Consider the following 18,880-nt stretch of genomic DNA (forward strand, 5'->3'; position numbering starts at 1 on the left):
GAGCACACAAATGGAAATTAGAGTAATACTTCTCGAAGCAATGGAAAAAAAAACTTACATGGAAGGAGCATAACAACAACAACAACAACAACAACAACAACATTCATAGCCATAACAGCAACAATTACATCCTTTGTCGCATGTTTTACTTCAATTTACATCCTCATTGACTTGTGAACAATAAAGATTTGTGAACAATGTTTTCATTGGAAAGCGGATGGTAAAAGTGCCTTCCTTTTAATTATTAATCTTCCCATGGTTACTATGGTTAATGGAGGAACTTGCAATACATATATCATGTGCAGGACCAGGACATTAAGAAATAAGGTACAAATTAATACATGAAATGGGATATGAACCAGCTCTATCAGCATCTTGAACAACGTATTCAGACGGAAACAACAAATGATCAGGAATTGCTTTTTTCCATTGTGGGAGTTAAATATATTTATTGCATGTAATGAAATGTCCAAAAAGATTTTGCTCCTTCTCTCCACTCATAGGCTCTCTATACATGTTCCTTCCCTCCAAACCTCTTCTGTTTTCAGTCTTCGCGCTGCCTCACTTCTCTTTCCCTCTTACCATATGTTTGTCAATTAATCCCTCCGCAGTGCATTTGTAACTAGAACAGTGTAGAGCGCATAATATCAGGATATCTCAAAAAGTTGTGGGCGGATTCAGACGAAACTTGGTCGACAGGTTGGGTGTGTCAGGACAAGGACGAATTTAGATTTTGGTGAAGTTCCGAATTTGGATACGAGATTTAAAAAAATAATAATTATATGAGTGATCCTTCACCATTGAGAGACGGCGCCAAAAACGATACGTAGCATGACATTTCAAAAAAATTGGGGGCCCGATATGTTCGCACGGATCAGGCTGTCATGATCCGAATCCAGATCCGGATACAAGAACTATTTAATCTTTAGAGATCATTCTTCACCATTTAGAAAATGGGCTAAAAACGATATGTCGCATGATATTTCAAAAAACATTTGGGGCCCGATATATGTTCTCGTGGATCAGGCTGTCGTCATACAATCGTGACGGAGGTATGCACTCCACCGAGTGCCCTTCTTGTTTTATACTGTATTTATTGATGTGTTAAGCATTTCGTAACAAAATAATACAAATACTTGCTGTTGGTGACGTCAAAATAACATTTCACTTCATTTACCTTCCAGGGAATCAACCAATTGGACCCTTCATTTGAGAACTACTCTCTCCTGGTTCATATTTGCATTTTGAGTGCTGTATGTTAACACGTTTCCATTCGCTCGTGTTTAACATGCACGAAACTCCAAACGTAGCACGTCGTTCCTGCAATGATCGCAGCATCAGAACATTCATCCTTCTTATTACTGTCATTTCCTTCATCAGCAGAGCTCAAGTTCTGTGCTATCAGGGTTCAAGTAAATATTCCTAAGTAAGTGTATGTAATTAAAATTAACTATATGGATGCTAACCATATGGGTTCTCTCCTTGTTTTTATAGATTCTCCCTGTTCCGGTTCCTTCCATGATGACAGATTCACTTCCCAACATCCACTCAACAATGCTCCTGGTACCCATTTGTGTGTGCTCTTCCCACCGGTTATAGACAGTGAATCCAGTGTGTGTATAAAAGTGAAACATAGAAAATACATTCAACTTTGTGGTCTCGCACTCATAACGCAGACCTTAACACAGGGGAAAACCCAGACCATAACCTTGGCACATCGACTTGGATTGCTGAAAAATAATCCAGATCTCATGCAAATTGTATGTTCATGAAGGGGTTTGGTTCAACCACATCTTGAATCATTATTATTAATGTATGATGCATCCTCCTGTTCGCCCATAATGCAAGGTATTCAGGCCGGCTCGCATGCTTTTAACACATCATGTAAAGTTTGCACAATGAATCACCGATGTCTAGTTATGTATAGGATGGATTTCAAGTGGATGGCGGAGCGTACGGAAATTTTGAAATCTTAAATTTGCATCTGTTCTCTGGATATGAGCAATGTTCACAACCATGTCCGATAGATGGAAAGGCATGCACGTTGTAAAAAAAAAAAAAAAACTTTTTAAATATTCCTCATGTCGGTGTTCAAATGTAATGATTCTTCTCTGTGCTATACGGTGATGGGAAGAGTGAGCAGGTTATTGTTGGCACCCTGCCTCCCTCAATTCTCCTTCGCTTTCTTCTGCTTTGTCCCAGTTTGCATATTGGGGCCACTCTGCTGTCGAAATGCCAAACTTCTGAGCCTTTTTAATCATTTTATGCAGATGTCTGGACTTGTGCAGTTAAATGACAAACAAGTACAGCCTTACAAAGTGGAACAGACATAAACACATGGACACAACACAAAGGAGCAGTTGAGTGGCAGGAATGGAAGAGGAAGAATTAAGAAATAAATGAATGAGGGGGGGGAGGAGGAGGGGTGGAGGTCAGTGAAAAGAGAGGAGATAAGAGGTGGGTATGGGAGAGAGCATGATGTGATGATGGATGGCATGCTTAAAAGGCTGGAAGGAAGAGCACAAGACAACAGACACAGGGAGTGGGTTGCATAGATCAGAGAATAGAGAGATAAAGGAATGGAGGTGAGCATCCAGACTTGGGAGGGAAAGCAGGTCTGGGTTCCTGGAAGAATATGGGCCACTGGGAGGGTTGGGTGCTGTAAGTGGATGGAAGGAAGAGAGGACAGGTGGATCAAGGCCGGTAGAGTTCGCCAACCTGCTTGCGATGGGTAAGAAGAACACTCTGGGGATTACACCTCCTGCAAGATGGCAATAATACGAAAAGCCTTGGATTCCAAATGTCTGGAGATGAGATAGAAAAAGGATGAGCATCTGTGTGGAGTTTCACTGCTGGTGCTGAACCATTTCCTCCTGACTGAAATAGTCAAGTCCGATCACATTCACTGTCAAGGCACGCGCGGAAATTGCATCACTTCACACATGTCAACCTGCTTTGTGAACAATCAATGGAAGTTGCATCAAACGCATTCTCTTTCATCTTTGTTATGAAATATGTTCAAATTTTTTTTTGTCTAAAATTTCATTATGTTCTTGTACTAGGAAAAGTATCCGGCCTCAGCGACGGGAAAAGTTAAGTTCATCTATCAATTTAAATTATTTCATGGACTTACGAAAGGCTAATTGTGTTGCACTCATAAAAAGTGGATCTCTTCAATTTGGGACCAATTAGTCGTCCTATTCGCCAAAAACTTGATATATTGGTCACTTTGGCCTCAATTGCAGCCTCAAAACGACCTCTAAGGCCGTGCCCACATAGCCCATGTTTCTTCCCGCACAAAGTTGCATCTCTACCCCGAGTATGGAGTTTGTAGCTTTAAATTATATATAAATACTTTATTTGGAGCTACAGTTTTGGTTGCGCATCTTGTAGATTGCAAAGACGTTTCCAGGACTTCAAGCAATTACCGCATCCAGAAAAAAACACAAATAAAACCATAAAGTTAATTTTGCTCCTCCATTTGGTCACCGCAACTTCTGCGGTCTTCATCAATTTTAGTGGTGATCAGGAAGGGTTGTTGAGGAAAAAAAGAGTTGGTGAAGGTTATTTTCCAGAGAAAAAAACATTGATCTTATTTTCTCATGCTTCAGGGCATGCATGTGGGCACAGAACACTAACCTTTTGATGATGTCGTTATCCCATCACGGGGGGATGGAGGAACCATACGTGTGGGTCTGAGGCTTGCTTGTCTTTGAGGTGACAATGTTGTGCGTCATAACCCGAGCTACAGGAAATTGTGCCATTAGTGAGTGTGAGCTGTGATGTGGTTTATATCGTCGGATGGCGTGCTGTCACATGATTATGTTGGATGTCTTGCTACAACTACGTGACCTACTATGATGCTCCATGGTGCTGCACAGTGTTTTCAGTATAGTGGGTCCTGAATTCGGGTGACTCGGCGTTATCTGCTGTGACTCGATATCGCACTGTACCAACAGAGGACATGAAGGTGGAAGGGCACTGCCGAGCACGTGACCGTCCACTTGGTCCGAGGCGTGGCTCCTTGCAGCTCTGGCAGTTTCTGGTCGCATTGCTCGACGACCCACGCAGTGGTCACTGTATTACTTGGACGGGCCGTGGAATGGAATTCAAACTTGTGGAGCCCGAAGAGGTGATTGAGTACATATTGGGTTTGCTAAAGGGTTATGTCATGTCAATCGTTCGATAGAGGCAATATTGTAAGTTTGAGGTGAGGCACATGCTCGATGTTGAAATTGATTCTCAAAAGAACCAAAAAAAAAAAAAAAGGATAACAACAGGAAGGATTTTGTTAAAAGGGGGTTCAAATTCGACCTGGACTGTGTAGACTGTGCGGTATTTATAATCCTAGAAGAAATTTGTTATTCTAGCATTGGTGATCAATACCCATAACCACATGTTCACTGCTATGATGCACGCACTCAGAATCAAGATGGCAAAAATGAAATTTGTGATCAATGAAAACTTCACACCTATTGAATTCTACAGATCTACACAAAGGTGATGATTGCCTGTAAATTACAACTATATTTGACTGGGACAGACTTAATGATGGGCACGAGAGCACACAGAGCAAGAGCGAGAATTGCTTTGCAATACATGTCGCCTACCGATGCGATATTTTCTAAGTCCAAAAAGGGCATAACTGAAAAATTGACAAATTTCCCTGAATCGTGAACTTGTTCTGCAACCTATCATAATAAAGCCATGCAACAAGTTTTAGTTCAATATGTTAAAAGGTACGGGGAAATTTTTTTTCAAAAACCACAGGTTGGACGGACGGACGGACAGAGAGCAAACCTATAGTCTCCTCCGGTGAAACCAGTAGGGGACTAATAACCCAAATCAACAAGACTGGCCACCTCGATCCAGCCAGCATCGAACAATTTGGGGATCTCGTTTTGATGGAAAGGTTTCTCTGTTTTTATCATTATATAAGTGAACATTATTGTTGTGCATCAATCGTGACAAAAACCGTTGACATTAAAACAAAGGTCCAGATCAAATTGGAACCACCCTCTGCACTTCTCCGCTCTTTAATTTACATTATTCGTAACTTGTGTTTTCCCACTATTTAAGGTGGCCAGGTTGTGGGGAATGCAGAAGAACCGTCCAGCCATGAACTATGACAAGCTGAGCCGCTCTCTGCGCTATTACTATGAGAAGGGAATCTTACAGAAGGTGAGACCTCTTGTCCCCAATGCATCACCATTCTGGGCCCATACAGTGCAAGATGCGTTTTGTCCACCACCAACCGATGACATCAGAAGTGTTATTAAGAAGCACAAGGCTGCGATCTCATGTTAAAGTGCATTGATTTGTGCTTTAAACCATTCACTTGTCATCATCATCATCATCATCATCATCATCATCATCATCATCATCATCATCATCATCATCATCATCATCATCATCGCACAGAGGTACCTACACTCACCTCTGAGCTGTCTCGCCTGGGTTTGAATCCTGACCAAGCTATAAACTGTCATCTTGGTGTTTCACATGGAGGGAGAAGCATAAATGTGTGCACCATCCCTTGGGTGGAGGTTAAGCTTGGTGTCCTATCTACGAGCATTTGATGGACATTAAATATCCCACGATATGTTTTGGAAAGAGGAGGACATTGTGTGCCGGTACCCTGAAAAAATTCCAAATTCCTACCCAAACCTGTCGCCTGTGACTTTGGTGGGGTCACCGGAGCCATGTGCAGGCATTGCTATAAAGACCCACGTTAGCCAGACAGTGCAATGAAATGAGTGCAGCAATGGGACTTGAGGACCGAGTTGGAGCACTCAGGTATCAAGGGAAAAGTGCCAATTCCAATGCTAATGCAAGAACCAGTACTCTTCCAACAGGTGTAACTTGTCTTGTTAATTGTAACTTTTCAAAAGACAAGAAGTAAAATGAAGAAAAATTTTCTTTACCTGTTGCCAAGCCCCAACCTCGAGTGCCCGTTCCGTATTACTCACTAAATATGTTAACCAAACACACTGTATCGTCGTTATTCCATGAGTTCCAATATTTGTATAAAAAGGCATTGATAGGATCATTTTGAAGCCTCACTGCTTTAACTGCCTTTCAAAGTTGTCTTTGCTTTCTTCAGGTTGCAGGAGAGCGCTATGTCTACAAGTTTGTATGTGACCCTGAAGCACTGTTCACAATGGCGTTTCCTGAGGGCCACAGGCTTATCATCGCACCTCGGCCCAGCCATCGACGGTCCTTCAGCGTTCTCCACAGGCTCTCTCCGCCACCCCTCTCGCACTATGATGGACCGTTTGATGACTTTAAACAGGTCATTGATCTTGGGCAAGGATCAGTCCCCGAGGCCTATACTTTCTGAGAAAACCTCAGGTTGCAAGTGGAAGCGGAAATTATTGAAGGTTCTTGGTCCACCGATGTGGTCTGGAGGTTGTCGGGTGTGCATAAAACTAGCTCAGTATTTTCGCTAAAAGGCTTTTTGACTAGACCTCTGTCTATAAACAACCCAGGAGGGCTTGCAAAGACAAAGGCCTATAAGCAGGTCAGTATCGGTCAATGGCAGCATACGGTTGTGCCTCTACGTGGAGCCCAGCTCACAAAGTATTGACCGTGGAGACACCCAAAGTACATCATCTATTTTACGGAATCTGCAGTTTGGCAGATTTGAAACAGGAAAACTTGGTACTTGGTTTGTTCGGATTTCTTAAAATCAAGGTTGTTTGGTTTGTAAAGTTGTTTTTATCATCATTCTGGGCAACACCATGCATTCTATCAGCAATTCAATATTTTTTAGCATTCCAAGAAATATAACCAGCCTTAGTAACCGTTAGATAAAGCAAATCTTGTTCTCGTTAAAAATTTTTTAAACCTTTGCTCGTTTTCCCGGTACACCAGTCCCAAGTCCTGGTCTTCATCCATGTTTGTGGAGCAGCTTTTGTTTTTCTTCTTTTTCTACAATGAATTTTCAAGCATTAAATCCATTTCGATATGAAGACGTTCTCAGAGAAAAATGTGAGCCTGTGTTCATGAGAAATTCTCCTCCAATGATGCCACACTCATGGGACATTACATCATCATCAACCAGATCCAGGTACTGATCCAATAACTGCATTCAAAAGCATCTCCAAAAAAAAAAGAAACGAATATTGAAAATTCAGGTTTGCAAGTTGCTCCTCTCTCTTTTTTTTTTAATGGACTTCCCGCTGGAAACGATGGTCTGCGCGTTACAGGATCTGTACTCTCCATTCAAGGACATCACACGGTCTCCTTAAATGACATTTCAAAGACAGTCCAGCGTGTGGCTGTGGTCACGCAGATCAGACGATTCATTTTATTGTGAACGAATGTCACCTACGGAAATTTGACGTTTGATTGAGGGCAATCCACCCATCAACAGCCAGCGCTGTGAATTGTCTGTCCAACTTAGACTTAGAACTGTGAGCGATGATTACCTCTGCCACCGAAAGTAAAGGAGGTTGTGTTTTCACCCCTCCCTCTCTGTTTGTTTGTTTGTTACCTGCAAAATGGGAGATTTTTCAAGTCCTGTATATTGGTTAGTCGATTTTGTTATTCTGTCTGTTTGTCAATCACCTACAGGTCAAAATTCGATACTTCATAGTCATGAAACTTTACCAAGTTGTAGAGGTCGTCTCAACTGAGAAGCCTACTTTGATTTTGAGGTCGAATTTCTAAAATCGTCATTTTTCATCTGATTGACTTGAAATTTGAACAATATTTGCATATTGCGTCACTGAATTTTGGAAAACAACTATTCGAGGTCAAAAGGTCAAAGGTCAACTCAAGACCATCCTTCTGAAATCTTCAATTTCAAAATTAAAAAGAATCAATGACCTGAGCTTTGATTAAGATTGTCAATTTTAATGTAAATGAAATGGACAATTTGATGTATCCATGGCAACCTTTGGAGAGGGGGGTGGATTTTGCAAGTACGTCTTTTTTGGCGTCTTTTTGTTGTTTGTTTGTCTGTTTGTGTGCAAGATATCTCAAACAGTTGTAGACGGATTCGGATGAAATTTGGTGGAGAGGTTGAGTGTGTGACCAGGACGAACTGATTAGATTTTGGTGAAGATCCAAATCCAGATCTGGATACGAGAATTATTTTATTTTTAAAGTGATTCTTCACCATTGAGAGATTGGGCCAAAAATGATATTTAGCAGGATATTTTAAAAATGTAATGGGCCTGATATGTTCTCGTGGATCAGGCATTGCGGGGCGGAGGTATGCGCTCTACCGAGTGTCCTTCTAGTTTGATACGCAAGAATAAAAACGTTCGCAGTAAACTAACGTCACATTGGTATTCCAGTCTCTAAAGTATTCTTCACAAAAGATTTGCAGTGAAGTTTTGTGTTTATTCCCATCATCGTGGCAGATATTCACATTGTGCATTCGTGCTCTGTTTAACTCAGCTGACATTTACTCCTCGCTAAAATCCTCTGGCTTCAAGGCTTTATGAAGTTGAGATTAAAATCTTTTGCACTATGAAAGCCAAACTATTCACCCCCGTGGCCTTTAAAACAAATGGTCCACTGGCTTCATGACCTTGAAGGTGGGATGGCATTATGAAGCCAAGCATTGTGGGCGATTATCAGGTGTAACTGAAACAGTGGGATGTGAATTACAGACGATGTAGCTGGAATGGTATTTGGAATTTGATTTCAGCATAACAACAAATGGTAGTTGGTGCACAATTGGAATATGGAGAAGCGCGCCTTGAGATGTACAGACCGGAGCGACATGACTCACGTCACTGCCATATCTGAGAGTCCGGCCAAACGGCCAGCGGCAAAGGACGAGGCTTTCCTCTCGGAGCATGGATTCGATTAATACCATGTTCATATAATTAGAAAATATCCTTGGGGTTGGATGCAAGCCTGCGGCCTGTGGCCAGCTCCATTTGCGTTTTCTCCCTCACCAGGATCCAAACGACACGAATCATTACTGTGCCTCAGGATATCAATTCACTTGTCTGTTTGGCTGCACACGATTCCAGGGCCTTTCCTACTCATGTCATCCAAAGAATGATTCCCACCCCGATGGGAAGGCAATGCATCCTGCTTTGGGAATATCGGTCTCTTTAGGGACAGGTGGGAGGTACGAGATCAATTTCATAGTGAGGTTACATCGGATGCTTCTTCAATCAGTCAATTTGAGGAGATGCTTCAGGAATCCCTGTGCTTTTGCCAATATTTCTTTGCATTACCTTACTTGGTGCCACTTTCAAGTGGAGAGGAAAGAAACGTTGCTGAGTTAAAAAAAAAATTTTGTTTGTTTGTTGTTGTTTTTTTTCTTTGCACCGCTGTTTAAAACTTTGCAGTGTACACAAATCGTAGGATGCAAGTGTTTACCTCGAACATGTCAAGTGCCCTTTGGGTGTGGTTAGAATATGAGGTTTTAGGAAATGTTTTGAATCTCATTGACACGACATGATTTTTGTTCTTACACTTCAAGTACGGTGATAGGCTTTGATGTACCACGCGCAGTGGTTTCTGCACTGTCCCATCATGCAAGGACTTCTGGGGTGGATTCCTCATGGCTGCCTGGTTTATTAGAAATCGGAGTGAATCGCACTGAGGTTTTGCTCTTCTAACTTTGAGATGTTCTTCGATTACAGGCGGTGAATCGGTAACAGGCGACTCAGGTGACGCGCGCAACTGTTTTCTGATGCATCAGCAGGTCTGGATTGAAGGATCTCTTTCTATTGGTCGAACACAGTCCAGAGTTGACAATCTCACTCTTCATGATCCTGCTCCTATCTGTGTCGGCTGAAACGAATTTCTTATCACCACAAATAACTGCCTTCCTTACCATAGCCTTGGAACATTAACAAGTCGACGGAGACCTGGATCAAAAACTAAATCTGAAGGAGGATTACCGTTGGATTTACACCAAACTTAAAGCATGAAAACAACTGGTATTTAGCTCAGGGATAAGGAATTTTAAAATAGAATCACAAAAATAACCAAAGATGACATTTCAGGCAATTCAACAATATCCGCAAAACTGTCACCTCGTTCTGATAAATGTCGAAAACGTTTCGTCAGGCGGTGTTATTGTAAATGTTTTGATGTCACTCCTAGTAAAAGCAAAAGGTAACAAACATAATGAACTGTATTATAATAGATTTTTACATTTCTGATGGGATTGTAAGTTTTCAAAGGTACGCGTTCATCTTAACGATGTATTTGTGAAAAGGAACGAGGACGACGTGCTTTCATGCCATAGTAGGCGCTGGGCCTTGTAATCATATTTGCTGCATGTTTGACCTGTTATATATTCCCCTCACCCCCAACCCCAACCTCCCCCCTCACCCCCAACCCCTCCATCCCCACCCCTGCATAATCATACTTTCATGTTGTTACCCGTTCCCTATCCGCAAACAACCAGTGTACCACACAGAATATGACATTGACCCTGGAGATGTATTTTTAAAGATATTTACGACCTTTAATAAACTCGTATCGAAAACAAATTGTACTTTTGATTTGCATTAATTAATTAATTAATCATGCAGTCAATCTTTGCTATTTGCCCCTCTGCACAAAACTCAGGCTCCCATGAGAGCTCGTATGTTTATCAAGTACAGGACCAGTACTACATTAGGTAACAATGGACAAAATCAACAGTTCATGGGATTCAAATATAGGATCCCAACATTGTGAGCCAAGTGCTCAGATGGGAATATCAAACAGGTCTACCATTCCGGCCACCTCAATGAGTAGGTAAGCTGCGCACTTTCAACTCTGCAATCGAGTACACATTTATTAGCTCCTTTTATCTCAGGCTAAAACAATCGTGTGTCTGCAGTACAGTGCACACATAGCTCAAAACGCAGACAGTTCAATCACAGTAATCATCGGCAATCACAAGTGGCAAGTCTGATCTTGCATCCGGCCTTTGGGTTGGTGCCGTTCCGCAAAATATGTCAAGCTTATCAGATACACTACACACTCAGAAACATTGCACACACTCGGCACACGTTTTGCACACACTCGACACTTCCCTGCAATCTGCTGATGCTGTTTTTCAAGGTGATATGCAGACTGGAGGCAAAAAACCGTTCAAAGACGACCACGATGGATTGCGTGTTTTCTTTGAGATATCATGCACTTGTATTTAGACTGACAAAGTGCGCCATCCAAAATGTGGCAGATGCCACAAAGAAAGCCTGGAAAGGAAGAAGAAACGTCAATAATGCAAACAGTAAATGTGTTTATAAAGATTCACTCGATTCAACGAAGGTGGTTTTCATAAAATATCCATTTTTACACGGTTCATGGAAACTCACCCGCTGGTGGAGTATTGTTTCCACGCTCCAAAGGTTCGTGGACTCCATAGTTCTTTATCACAAATTCTCGCCGAGATACCAAGTTTCTCCGTGACATGTTTGTTTGATGGGGGCATCCGCTTACGTGCCCCGACTCACGGCTAGATTTGAATCGCACACTCGGTGTTCATCTTTATCATTGAACTCTCCGAGACGTCTATGGTTCATTTCAGGAAATTCAACAAATTACTTAAAACTTTAGGGCAAACACACCACCAATCACAATGATGGGCTTTGAAATGTCTTAAGGTAGCTGATGTCTCTCGATTTTATGGTGGCATGATTCGAGAAGTTTCTGTAGGTTTTTGTCTTTTACAGATGATGTACAGTTTCCTCTGGGATGGATTCCTCTGGGATTGCCTTTGGGACGGGCAAGAACTACCGCTACATCCCTGCCCATGAAATAGCTGCCTCCCTCGGTCCACAGAAGGCACGTGCTCTCCCTGTCTTCCACGCCATGACCGGATGTGACACGGTATCAGCATTCGTGGGGCATGGGAAGAAATCTGCCTGGGCCACATGGAACTCGTTTCCAGAACTGACAGATTCTCTTGTGACCCTGACCACCATGCCAGTCAACATCCAGGATGACACAATACACTGCATTGAAAGGTTTGTGGTGCTCCTCTATGACCGCACCAGTCCATATACGGTCGTCAACCACAATACTGACAACCATTCAGGAAGCCATAATAAATGGTCAACAGGAATGCCTTCTTCATTACATCATTTAGTGAAAGTGTGCCACTTGTTTGTTATACTCCTACGAAACTGTACTCGACTGTGTTTCGCATCAGGTTAGGAATATCAGCAACAGTGTTGATGAAAACGAGCAAAGGGTTACCTTGTGCAGCTTTTCTTTGTTGCTTTGTGCAGCTTTCTTTGGCTGAAAGAGCATGAGGGTTAATTTATGGAAATCCAAGCCGCCTGCATGAATTGATTAGGTGAGAGCCGATTGGTTCTTCCCTCCATGGGTTCTTGCATCCCTCCATTTGTGGGTGAGAAACGTGATTAGGTCTTTGTTTTCGATTTATATGTTGACTGCGATTGACATTGCACGTTGTACATGCTTGGAAGCCTTGGGAGTGTGCGTTTCTGTCTCCGCTGTTGCTGATGATTCGCCAATAAGTGATGAAACCTGTTTGATGCTGAGGGAGGTGTAGCATTGGGATTCTCATGTATGTGCTACTTGTGAATGTCTGCAGCTGTGAAGGAACTTGGGTAGAGTTTGAAACCGCAACGGGCTTACCTTGTGTGGCTGTTCTTGGTTGCTTTATGCACCTTTCTTTGGCTGGAAGAGTATGGGGGTTTATATATCTAATATATAAAGCTCATTCTAACCACTGATTCACTGATATTAAAGATTGGTACCTTCCAGGTGACGTAGAAAGCTGAAATTTTCCGTGTAGATGGATATCGAAGCTGATACACCGGGAAAAATCACAGAACCATCGGAAAGCATCCGTAAATGAAAATATAAATAAATAAATGAAAAAATGCAAGTGAGCGACGTGAGTCAATGGTGAAGCACGGTTCGTTATTGCTTACAATATGCAAGCATACCCCACGAATATATATATATATATATATATATATATATATATATATATATATATATATATATATATATATATAATATTTTTTTAGAGGAAAGGCACATCCAACCAAAAAGTAATGAGATATACTCTGCAAATTTAAGTAATAAGCAAGAGCAGTCTGAGGCGACATTTCACTTGCTTCCAAGCGAGCTCCCTCAGGCCAATAGACCCCAAGTCTGGGCACGTCTGCTTTTATTCCTGGTCAATGTCTGCTCAATGGAGGAGTGTTTTTATTTTTCGAAATGCTGAGCAATAAACGTCAAATCACATCAGCGATGGTCTGCTCTGTTATTTTCATTACCTACTTGTGGTCTGGTGTGGTACCATGTTGGAGTGGGGGGAGGGTGTGCTTGTTGTTGTTTTTGTGTTTTCAGGGCACAAACATGGCGTGTGGGACGTGATGGCGTGTGGGACGTGATGGCGTGTGGGACGTGATGGCGTGTGGGACGTGATGGCGTGTGGGACGTGATGGCGTGTGGGACGTGATGGCGTGTGGGACGTGATGGCGTGTGGGACGTGATGGCGTGTGGGACGTGATGGCGTGTGGGAGGTGATGGCGTGTGGGACGTGATGGCGTGTGGGACGTGATGGCGTGTGGGACGTGATGGCGTGTGGGACGTGATGGCGTGTGGGACGTGATGGCGTGTGGGACGTGATGGCGTGTGGGACGTGATGGCATGTGGGACGTGATGGCGTGTGGGACGTGATGGCGTGTGGGACGTGATGGCGTGTGGGACGTGATGGCGTGTGGGTTGCCTGGTTGGTGGAATTTCCGCGAGGTGTTGTGCATGTGTAGCAGTGTGGGTGTGGTGTTGGGGACCAAGCATGGTTTTTTTTCCCCTCACCTTGTCCAGTTATTATATATAATTGTCTTTTTTTTTCAGAAAGCAGCAGTCACTGAAAAGTTAACACTTTATTGTTTGGCCTGTTTGGAAAAACCGTCAGAAAACACATCATGATCAAGAGAACCCAGGTTCTAAATCCCACTTATACTGTGTATGTCCTTGTAATTCCTTTCAAAGGACAATGATGTCTCATGATGTACATAAATCACACCCACGATGAGGACAAGTCGATAAACGTGAAAAACAATTATTTAAAATGTATTCATAATTTAATTACACACCTCGTACTTTTTGGTGTTTCTTGATTTGTGCAGCATTTTAAACACACCTCATATCTTGGCTCAAGTACATTGGCGTAACTACGGGCATTTCAGGCTTGGCAATTGATTTGTCATTTTGCCAGTCCCGCTGGCATATGTCCATCAAGTTTGGAGTCGATACGTTTTTGCCGGGTTGGAGTCAAAAACACCAACAGTTGGCAACAAAAGGACAACTTTAACTCGACCCATACTCGCATTTATCATGTTAACATCGTCATTCAATTTATTGTACTATTTTCAGAGGTCGAAAAGGTTAAAGGGAATAGGACATCTCAGCTCAATGAAAGATCTATCATGGGTCACACATGTTCAGCAAATAGAAGGAGTTGGTGTCATTGGACCGTCGCCCCCACCCCCAACCCCACCTCTCCAGCAGTCCCCCCATGGTTCCATAATTCCCAACATGTTCATTCATTTTCAGCTCATAGTTTTGTTCGTTCATGTAATTCCAATCGCCATTTAAAATGACTCGCAACAGCTGCTTGGCATTAACTCTTCAATGACATGGAAGATCACTAATGTTTACATGCAATTATACACAATGCAGATTTTTATATCCATTCCAATTGCAGGAAGTATGGATTTCATTTAGGTCTCACCAGAACATGTTTAGGTAGAAAGATTGCAAATCACAATACTGACAACCATTCAGGCAGTCACAGTTGATAGTACTGCAGCATAGCAAACCAATTGTTCGACTTTTCATAAAAGCACCAAAATTGGTACATATGTTGACTAATGTATTCTGAACAATTCTGGATATGGAGCCACTCGAGATTTTGCCTTGGTCAGCTTTGGCGGCCATTTTCCAAAATGGCCACCATTCTACTTAAACAACATGGAATATCTGTCATTGTTATTCTCTTTGTAGGTTTCTCAGAGTAAGAAACTCTGGATTGCCTTTGGGACGGGCAAGAACTACCGCTACATCCCTGCCCATGAAATAGCTGCCTCCCTCGGTCCACAGAAGGCACGTGCCCTCCCTGTCTTCCACGCCATGACCGGATGTGACACGGTATCAGCATTCGTGGGGCATGGGAAGAAATCTGCCTGGGCCACATGGAACTCGTTTCCAGAACTGACAGATTCTCTTGTGACCCTGACCACCACACCAGTCAACATCCAGGATGACACAATGCACTGCATTGAAAGGTTTGTGGTGCTCCTCTATGACCGCACCAGTCCATATACGGATGTCAACAAGGCCAGAAAGAAACTCTTCGCCAAGAGGAACTCCGTCCAGCGCATCCCACCTACCTACAATGCTTTGGAACAGCATGTGAAGAGATCAGTCTTCCAGGGTGGCTATGTCTGGGGGCAGGTCTTGGTCCTTCAACCCGTGCTTCCCTCACCAACAAGCTGGGGCTGGCGGCAAACAGAGGATGGTCCTACGAACCGCTCTGGACCACACTCCCTAAGGCTTCAAAAAGCTGCTTCGAGCTGGTGTCGTGCAGCTGCAAAAAAGGCTGTAGAAACCGCTGCAAATGCAAGAAGGCTAATCTGCAATGCACTAGACTGTGTGCTTGTGAAGGAGAATGCCAGTAGACAGATGCAGTAGACACAGACTGAGATATCGGCCAAGCTTAGAATGTGCAAATGCAAAGTCGCATTGCTTGTAAAAGTGTTGACTTCTTGATCCAGAGCCAGTACACTTGAGCTCAGAAACTCGTATTGTACTAGACTGATGTATGCGTGTACCATGTGTCCTGGTAGAATGGTAGTAGACAGTAAACTGTAGCTGCTTCAAAGTGAAGTGTGCAATAATTTGACAACATTTTCTGAGTTTGTCATTATCACGATTATCAGTTCCCTTTTCAAAATAGAGTAAAGTATGTAATCTATAATGCAATTTTTGTTGATTCCAAACCTATTGAATGTGATGAACATCATTTGACTCTTGTTCTCCAGGCAATAATGCGTACTTTTCAGCGAAAAGTTTCAGGAGAGCAGAAATTTACAAATCAAATAATGGCTTTTTTACAGAAAATACTGGCTCATAATATTTGAATACGCCTTTTCATGGTCAATTTACTGAATTTTACACTTTACTTATATCTACCACCAATACAATAAGAAAATAAGAGCATATAGCCAATTTCGCTAAAGTAGAATGGCAGCCATTTTGGAAAATGGTCGCCGAAGCTGAGCAAGGCACAATCTCGGGTGGCTCCATATCTAGAATTGTTCGGAATACATTATTCTACATGTACCAATTTTGGTGCTTTTATGCAAATTTGCACAATTGATCTGAAATATCAGACTCGGCTGCAGGACTATGAAGAGGTGTGTTCATGCAAGGTACCTGAGAGAGAGAAGTCATCATTTGAACAGGAGACTCAACAAACAGCCACCAATCACCAAGCAGGAAAAGGCCACACCTACAAATTTCCAACCAACCAGTCGTAACCCTGTCAGGCACAGTGTGGAGGGAGGTTCATTCAGTCATTCTTTCACCTATGGGTTGTTATTTCTATGAGCACAGCCATGCTTTGGATGCAGTGCTGCTTGAAGGTTGTTCGGGGATTTACAATACAGTACTAGTGAAGAACCAATCCGTATGGCTGGCTCAATACCCCAGAATTACAGACAAGTTAATTCCACCCAAAACACAGGACTTTCAAAATGATGTGTGAACACAAACAAGGCCTTTTGCGCATCCACTTCTCCTTTTAGCAATAGATGCAAAAATCTTGTATAATTTATCTTCTGGCCCCAGAACTAAACAAACAATAGATACTGTATGTCCTGAGTTCAAATCCCACTCGGCTGTTGAATTAATACCAGGTGGGGTTCACAGCCTGTCATCCTTCCGAGGTCGGCAAAATGAGTACCAGCATGCTGGGATGATTGAGCCATTTGAGTCTCCTGCGTCAGAGTGGTGACCCGTCCAGGATTGTGCCCAATAGCCCAGGAGACCGCTTCGGCAGCACCAACACTCTGCACAGAGTATGGTCCCAATGGATGGGATATACTGTAGACAGGGTGGCTCAAAAGTCACACCACATAGGGATTTGTATACATGAACACCCTTTAGGATTCCGCATGATAACTAATAATAATATTTTTACTAAAATAATGTTACGACTAGTTGTCGAACATTTATTATGATTTTTCCTTGTATTAATTAAAATCACGATGGGGTGTGAATTTTGGACCACCATCTATAACAGCCCTCACACAACTCCCACTCCCTCCATGCTGTACAAACCAACAAACGACAGCTCCCAACATGATGATGACAATAGTAAATAACAAATATTTTTCAAGTTGATTTTAAACTTACCCTGTGCATTCATAAGGCCCAGATATGACCTTCCCATTGGTGTTACAAAGCACCTAAACCAGATACGGTGTCTTCCACAGGGAAGTCTGCATGGTACATCTCGTTCCCACATAAATATAGCTGGTACAAGCTTTGTGTATTTTCACGTCGAGAAGATATCCTTTGTCGAGTTGTTATAGCCATTACTTCATTGGTAATTATGCACATCATATTTCCAATTGCAGAAATCCATTAAGTAAATCACGGAGCTTGCCATGTTCTCACAAGGTTCAAAGTCCACTGACTGGCAGCGATGGTCGAGGGTTTGGGAAGCACACGCCTGGCGACGGTTCGATCCCTGCACATCATCATCGGGAGTCTGCAGCATGGGTAGCTGAAATATCTCAGCCCTGTCGGTGAGCTGAGAAAGTTTTCCAACTTTTTTGTTGTGCAGTGGCACACCCCTTTCTCTTAGGTACTGCTCCAAGAATTTTCGACTTTGTTTCGAAGCTTTGCGAGCCATTTTAGATAATATAACAATCTTTATCTCTCACACACGATATCTGTGAGCATGCCCCAATGGTCGCTGTTCCTAGGGGTTTCCTCGCATTTTCACAAAGCATTTTGGGATGGATTGCATCATTTTGAAAGTCCCGTATTGGCATATTTTTGTATGACATGTAATACTGGCCTCCACCAGGTGGCACAATTACATAGAGACAATTTGGATGCTTCACCACACCCTAAACCATCACAGGACTATGATTTTTTTTTAACCACCTAAAACCTCTCCGTCTGGTCACCGATGCAACTCTTTCCATCCAGTGGTTCAAGAGTGCATATAAATCAGAGACAAAACAGACTTCTCCAATTATTATCGTTTGATTGGGTGCTGGAGAAACCAATCACATACAACCAATTATCTTTGTGCAGATGGAAAATGATGGGTAGAATGTTCACACAAGGCAAGCAGGAATAAGTGGCTATGGACAGAAATATCACTCAAGAAGGCAGGGTGGGGAGAGAGAGGCATTATTTAAGGTCAATAAACAGAAGTGTGGCAGCACTAACCTTCCATCCAATAGTAACGCCACTGACCAGAGGGTCAGTATGATAAAAGCAACGAGGATGAGGACCGTAGAAAAAGGCAGCATCTACGTGCACAAGAGTTCCACATAACATCAATTAGCATGACATGGTATTTGAGCACTTGCACCCAAATGTACATTTCAAGTTACTTTTAAACAAGCAGGAGGGTGTGAGTTTATGATGACAAAAAATAAAGTGCATCTGAATTTCACTTCATCCTTGCAGATGGTCAAATAATTGTAAGAAGTGTCTTCGTTCGGATGCCTGGTGTGATGGGGGTATTGTTACATTCTTTACAGTGACGGTCTGCATTCTTACCTGACTGCTGCTTTCCAGGTTGTGATAAAACACGACAGTCCACGCAATCTGAACAATGGAATACGTAGTCAACCAACCAGGAATCTCAGGGTTATAGGGTTTCTCTTTACCCGTCAACTGCAAA

The 18,880-nt window shown here is 42.6% G+C and overlaps 2 protein-coding genes across 2 annotated transcripts in view; one reads left to right on the forward strand and one right to left on the reverse strand.

Moving 5' to 3' along the window:
• The window catches only part of LOC147014054 (ETS translocation variant 1-like), a 65,117-nt gene extending 54,648 nt beyond the window's left edge, over positions 1-10,469 (forward strand). The window contains exons 8-11 of the mRNA XM_085851659.1: positions 1,495-1,563; positions 3,960-4,132; positions 5,080-5,181; positions 6,104-10,469. Of these exons, the coding sequence (XP_085707785.1) occupies positions 1,495-1,563; positions 3,960-4,132; positions 5,080-5,181; positions 6,104-6,340 (581 nt within the window). The 3' untranslated portion in view covers positions 6,341-10,469. The remainder of the gene's footprint in view (positions 1-1,494; positions 1,564-3,959; positions 4,133-5,079; positions 5,182-6,103) is intronic.
• The window catches only part of AGMO (alkylglycerol monooxygenase), a 78,614-nt gene continuing 70,152 nt past the window's right edge, over positions 10,419-18,880 (reverse strand). The window contains exons 10-13 of the mRNA XM_085851657.1: positions 18,757-18,873; positions 18,421-18,503; positions 16,390-16,495; positions 10,419-11,165 (exon numbers count right to left, since the gene is read on the reverse strand). Of these exons, the coding sequence (XP_085707783.1) occupies positions 11,100-11,165; positions 16,390-16,495; positions 18,421-18,503; positions 18,757-18,873 (372 nt within the window). The 3' untranslated portion in view covers positions 10,419-11,099. The remainder of the gene's footprint in view (positions 11,166-16,389; positions 16,496-18,420; positions 18,504-18,756; positions 18,874-18,880) is intronic.

The sequence above is a fragment of the Eptatretus burgeri genome, chromosome 13 (assembly GCF_056783735.1).
Source record: "Eptatretus burgeri isolate ZD-2024b chromosome 13, Ebu_testis_v1, whole genome shotgun sequence".
Taxonomy (NCBI): domain Eukaryota; kingdom Metazoa; phylum Chordata; class Myxini; order Myxiniformes; family Myxinidae; genus Eptatretus; species Eptatretus burgeri.